The 6,158-nt window shown below is 50.5% G+C and overlaps 1 protein-coding gene across 1 annotated transcript; it reads right to left on the bottom strand.

Annotated features, from left to right (window-relative positions):
• Positions 1-695: 695 nt before the first annotated feature.
• LOC110147406 (calcitonin gene-related peptide 2) lies at positions 696-5,785 on the bottom strand. Its single transcript, XM_070472868.1, has 5 exons — positions 5,682-5,785; positions 4,486-4,580; positions 4,076-4,219; positions 1,942-2,123; positions 696-1,128 (listed from the first exon to the last, which is right to left on the bottom strand). Exons 2-4 carry the CDS (start codon positions 4,569-4,571, stop codon positions 1,964-1,966), a joined length of 390 nt encoding a protein of 129 aa, XP_070328969.1. The 5' UTR covers positions 4,572-4,580; positions 5,682-5,785; the 3' UTR covers positions 696-1,128; positions 1,942-1,963.
• Between the last annotated feature and the right edge of the window lie 373 nt (positions 5,786-6,158).

The raw sequence follows: 6,158 nt of genomic DNA, 5'->3' as shown, positions 1-6,158 counted from the left end.
TCATATGTGGAAGGAGCAAAGATGTTCTCTCAGGCCTTATTTATAATGATACTAATCCCATTCATGAGGGGCTATTCTTATGACTTAATCACCTCCCCAAGCCTCCACCTCCTAATAGCATCACTTTGGGGGTTAGGTTTCAAGATAAACATTTTGAGAAGGACACAAACATGCGGCCTATAGCATCAAGCAAAAGAAGGGATTCATTTTATTATATAAAGACTAGATTGTTTATATGTTTTAAAATTTCTGTTTGTCTTCAAAAATCTGAGGGTCTATCTACTGTGTGAGGCAGTTAACTCAAAGAATGATTCACAGGCCTCTGGAAAATGTCAGGAGCCGTTGCTGAAAAGCATATACTGCAGTGGTTTCAACCATAAGCTCTGGAAATCAACACCTGTGTATGCCATGAGATAGTGGTTGCCTGTGTGACCTTGGACTTCATGTCTCCATGCCTCTGTTTCCCACATGTAGAGTGGAATTGATAATGGGGTCTAGCCCCATGGAGTCTTCCTGAAGATTAACTGAGTTAATAGCTACGAAGCACTATCTCAGAACATCATCTGGCTCATAGTAAGCACCCAAAATATGTCTATTATAATTATCATTATTACTATTATCATCAAATAGGAAGACATGTTAAAATGAACCAACAGGATCTTGAAACAAGTGTATCCAAAATATGTTTTTAATCTTAATGAAGTTCACAAATGGCATAATATTGACATTTCCTTAAACAAATTATACAATCACATTCTTGGACAATAAAGCATAGCATCACCATTACCATGTGTCCCCACAGGCCACAGAGGCAGCGACTGAATGTCCCCCTAAGAGTTGGCAGAGATGCCATGGTCAAAAGAACATCTTTCAAAGACCCAATTTGCTACCAGATAAGCTAATGAGCGATGTCATCACATTTACTGCACATAGAATCAAATATAAAAAAGATGCACAACAAATATGGAATTAGCTTATTTTGCATTCAGTTTCATTCCTTTCAAGTGATAAAGGTGCTTTTTTCCGATATCTATTAGGATGCAAACATGTATATCTTCCATGGTACCTCCTCACCAAGTGGTTGTCAACAGAAATTAATAGAAGTGGTGAGTTCAGCTTCATGGTAACCTGAGGTGAAAAAAATAAAAAAAATTAAAAAGAAGAAGAGGGGTAGGAAGAGGAAAAGAAGAAAAAGAAAGAGAAGTAGGAGAATAAGAAGGAAATAATCACAATTACTACTTAAAGAACACAAATTTATAGAAATGTTTCTTTAACTGAACTCTATTTACAAATTATGGATATGAGATATGAGAAAACTTTTATGGAAAATGATGAGAAAACAATTCAGGGGTCACTATTAATATTAGCAGTAGTATTACAGTTATGCCCTCTTGTCTGAATCTGTGAACATTGATCAATGTTGAAGGGCTTTCTGAAACTGGGTTCATTAATGATGTGTGACCCAGGTTAAGATTTGCAAGGCCCTCCCTTTCTGAGTTCAGCAAGCTATTTTTCTCTTCTGAGAAAGATGACACCTCATTTCTACAGCCTGTCCTGTGTGTGAGAGAGAGAATATCAGTCCCTCAGTCATGTCCAACTCTTTGCAACCCCATGGACCCACCAGGCTCCTCTGTCTATAGAATTTTCTAGGCAAGAATACTGGATTGGGTAGCCATTTCCTTCTCCAGGGGATCTTCCCAACCCAGGGGCTGAACCTGGGTCTCTTGCATTGCAGGAGAATTCTTTACCATCTGAGCCACAGGGAAGCCTACCACCTGTCCTAGGGCTTGGGTTTTTAAACTAAGTTGTAGGAACCCACTAACTCAAGAGGAAAAATGTAATTGGAGAGAAGAGATCTGAACCCATGTCCAGTGGGTTTCAAAATGTGAGTCCTAACCTCCAAATCCCTTCTCCTCCCATCTGACAGTACAAGGCAATCACCTTCCCAGAGTCATTTCTCTGCTCAGTCCTCAAGGTCCCTGCGGCGCCGGCCGAAGGCTTCAGAGCCCACATTGGTGGGCACGAAGTTGCTCTTCACCATGCCCCCAGATCTGCTGAGCAAGCCTGCCAGCCGATGGGTCACACAGGTGGCGGTGTTGCAGGACCTCTTCTGAGCGGTGATGCTGGTTTGCAGGATGGAGAAAGGGGAGAAGGCCTGTCAATGAGAGGCTGCGGCAGAAGCCTACCCCATCGGGCCTTCAGAAAGAGAGTTGTAGCTCTTCGACATATCACTTAAAAATAAGCATTTCTCCTAAATGCAATTATCAAGGCTGTTAGGGGAAATGACCTGGCAGCCTTTGCGAGAAGCCCTGCTTAAAAGTTTTCACAAAAAAATGCACTTCTAGGCAATGTGACAAGTGCTAAAACCCTACACTTACCATCTCTTACATTCGCCCCACCCCAACACACAAGGACATATGAGGACATACCCCAGCCGAAAGCACCAACAAAACCACTTTCCATGGAAAATGAAAATTTTCTTAAGTCTTACCTGGAAGAGGCTCAGAGCACCGGGTTTGCAGCATCCTCCCCCAGCAGTGCTTACCTGCTCCTCAGCACACCTGTTCTCATTGCAGGAGCTGGTTCACAGGACTCTCACCACACCCTGTATCCCACTTACCCTAAGGTGAAGATTACTTTTAAGCATAGGCCCTGGGCACTCTCAGGCCTTGGATGGGGACCAGAGTAATGACCACCAAAGTGTCAATCCTTTTAGAAAATATATTTATTCATCAGTGATGAGACATGAGGGATGATGCAGGAATTGGAGGACTCTGCCATGACACCCTTGGGATCTCAGAAACTTCCCTCACTCTCTCATCTCTAAACTTATCTGTGAGTCCTGCTGTCTTTCCTTCCATCCTGAGGTTCCTGGCATTCTTTGTCATAAGCAAAGCTACCAATACAAGCTTGAAGAGCAATCAGGGTGAAATCTGCATGCATTAATTTCATCCATGGGAACAAGAAAGGAAATCAGGAAGGAGTGGAAGGAGTTCAGTTGGCATCCTGGGGCACCCCAAAATGGGAGGAGCGGTCCCTCTCCAAGCCGTTGGCTACATCCCTTTTCTTGCCAGGTGTTTCAGGCCCGAAGCCCATGCCAGAGAATCTATGATAGTTGTTCAAGTCCTTCCAGTACGCGCTCAGCACACAGGTACTCAGATTACTGCACCGCTTAGCTCTGGAGCCGTCCAGGCTGCAGGGAAAAGACATGCCAGACAATACCATGCACCAGGGCTGCTCCTGGGGGCAGTCATGCAGAAGGTTAGACCAGGGAGGGGGCACTTGGAGCAGAGGTGGAAGGGGCAGGCAGGGGGCACAGCTCACACACCCTCCACTAGGAGAACTCAGAGGTTCGCTGAGCCAGGGCAGAGTGGGGCAGGGCTGCGGTGGGGAAGGGGTGACCTTTTCTGGCATTCCACATGCTGCTCAGCCCTTCCTGCCCTGCAGAGAGGTTCTCAGGGTGGATGCAAGTGCAATGCATGGCTCTGCTGGTGTGAACTCAAAGCTCAGGGTGCACAGGGAGGCGGGGATGGGGAAGGGTGTCTAGTCCAGTGAGAGCATGCACATGGCCACAGATTCTACACATCTGAAGGCCCCAGACCTGCCTCAGACCCTGCACAACCTGACCCCACCCTCTGCAAGGCCTTTGGGTTTACCTTGCAACTGTGCAATGAAGGTGCCTTGCAGGTGTGAAAGAACATACACAGGTTAAATTCCTTAGACATCCTGAGCTGTGACAGGCCCATCCCCTGGCTCCACACTTACCAGTCCTAACTCATCCAACGTTGAGCGTTCTCCTCAGTAGGGCAAGACCAATTCCTAGAATAAGTGCTTCCACATCTCCCCATCTCATTTCCTAACAGCTTTCAGGAGTTGATCTTTTCAATGTGTCTAACTAACCACAGTCGCTCCAGCTGCATCTGGACCAACCACAGTCTTCCATGGAGGCTGAGAATGACTGGGTGCCAGTTCCTGGTGACAGGGGCAACCTGCGGGACTCTGGCCGGATGTCGTTTTTCCTGCTTCTCTGGGCTGCACCCTCCTGAAGAGGCCAGGGCTGGGAGGGGAGGCTTACCTGGAGTCCTCTGTCTCCTGCTCCTCTTCCTGCTCCAGCTCGTTGGTCTTCCTCTGGACATAGGCCTTCACCAGTGCGGCCAGCAGGAGGCGCCCTTCCTTCTCACTGAGTGCCCCAGGATCAGGGAGGGTCTCCAAAGCTGACCTGAAGAGAGGAAGCAACCCCCGCAAAGCGACTCTGAGCTCCTGCCTGCCTCCTTCCCAGGGTAGGCACCCAGGCTACCCAGTCCCTGTGGCTTTCCCAGAGGACATGGCTCTCCTGACTCCCAGCCCACAGGGCTCAAAGCCAGTGTCCACCTAGGGGTGTCGATTCACTGGGAGCCTCCCACTGCTGTGACCTCAGAGGCAAAAAAACTGCCTGATCCCGGGTCAGTGGAAGGAGAATAAGTTTGTGGCTTCAGGCTGTCTCACCTGAGTGGTGTCGCCTGGAGACTGCCTGCCTGGCACAGGACCAAGATGCTGAAAGCCAGGAAGGGGGAGGATTTCCCGAAGCCCATGATGCCTCTCTGTAAAGGGAGATGACGTTACCACTGCACCAAGACCAAGCACCGTCTGGAGCCCACGGTCCCAGGTTCCAGTCCGGCCACAGCTGCCTTGAGAATTCAGGCAGGTTACTTCACCTCCCCACGCCTCTTTTCAGTTCATTTGCCAGATAGACTGCTTTGAATCTCAAAATATACATTACGCCGAATAGTTTGGTAAGTAGAAATAGGTGTGCTGGGGTGGGGGTGGGGGGTTCTGGTTTTGTTCTGTGAAAAGCCAGGAAGAAGCCACACGCATGCACACGAAGCCACACCTTTTGCCCTCTGCAGAACCCAGCGAGGACCCACCCGTACTGTAGACAGTGCCTATCTTCTTAGGGACTGAGAAATCTGGGACCACTTCACCTTCGCTGGACTTCGCTGCCAAAGGGTGGGAGAGGAATTGCAGGAGGAGTAAATTGGAAAGGAGCGCTAACCTCTCAGTCTGTGGGTTTGGGTTTGGATTTGGGAGTAATTTAACGTGCAGGATCGTCCCTGGCCTCTGCCAGCGCATCCCGTCTCTGCTGAAATGCGGTTTAGCAGCAGGTGCTGGGCGCCAGCTCCCCGAGATGAGCTCCACGTTCTGGCCTCTGGCCGGCTGACTGCACTGCCCCAAGTCCGTGCCAATGCCCCAGGCACGCAAGAGAGCTGCAGACGCCTCAGAGAAGCTTCAGGGCTTAACCGGCCAGAGAACCAAACACGATCTCTCCTCGGGACTCAGACTGCTCCGGGCACTCCCAGACCAAACTCCAGCAGGATCCTGCATGCAAAGTACGGGGCACCAAGGCAGGGGACGAGGACCAGGGTAGGCTAGGAAGCTAGGGCTGGGCGCACGGAGCTTCCAGCGTCCAGGCGAAGCCCTAGGGATGCTTGCGGTTCCACTGGCGCTAGTTAGAAGAAAATGAGGGGCCAGCCACAACCTTCTGCCTTCTTCCCTGCGGGACAGGCAGCTAGGAGCACCTGGCTATAGGTGGGCCGGGACGGCCTTCAGAAGCAAAGGAGAGGCAAGCAGGCAAGCGGATGGAGCAAATTAGATGAACTATCCAGAGGCTGGTAATCAGACTGAGCAGCATGGGAAGTTCTCACCTGGCGACTGGAGTTTCAGGAGAGGGCGAGCGGCGGGTCCCGGGGACAGACACAACGCCTGCTGTGGGCGTCTTCTCTGCGGAGCGCTCGGTTCTTATGCGGGTGAGAGGGGGCGGGGAGGGCCCCAGGAGTCCGCACGGCCAATCCAAAGTGGCCGAGAGCGACCCAGCTCCGATTGCGTCACTGCCCGCGCTCCCACACCGGTCCACTAAGGGAGGGGAACCGTCCGCTCTGGCTGTCATTCGCAATGAGGTCATTGCTTGGGGAACCGGAGGGCTGGGAGGGAATGGAGGGCGTTCGACGTCCAGAAAGTGGGAGCAAACTGGGGGAGAGACTGCTGTAACTGACGGTGAGGGGCCAGAGTGCCTCTCACTTTCTCTGCGCCTGAACACCGACCTCGCACCCCCTCCACCCACTCCAGTAGGGACCCCGGCCGGGTCCCTCAGATTCTGAAGGGGTCTCAGGAGTAATAGTCCA

The sequence above is a fragment of the Odocoileus virginianus genome, chromosome 10, assembly GCF_023699985.2.
Source record: "Odocoileus virginianus isolate 20LAN1187 ecotype Illinois chromosome 10, Ovbor_1.2, whole genome shotgun sequence".
In the NCBI taxonomy this organism is placed as follows: domain Eukaryota; kingdom Metazoa; phylum Chordata; class Mammalia; order Artiodactyla; family Cervidae; genus Odocoileus; species Odocoileus virginianus.
Note: the sequence above shows the minus strand (reverse complement) of the source record. Positions and strands in the feature narration are given on the sequence as shown.

Excerpts from the sequence above, each read along its gene's own strand:
- LOC110147406 (XM_070472868.1), bottom strand. The coding sequence starts at position 4,571 with ATGGGCTTCGGGAAATCCTCCCCCTTCCTGGCTTTCAGCATCTTGGTC. Across the intron at positions 4,220-4,485 it reads CTCCAGGCGACACCACTCAG|GTCAGCTTTGGAGACCCTCC; the intron begins GTGAGACAGCCT and ends TCCTCTCTTCAG. Across the intron at positions 2,124-4,075 it reads CAGGAGACAGAGGACTCCAG|CATCACCGCTCAGAAGAGGT; the intron begins GTAAGCCTCCCC and ends CCTGCAAACCAG.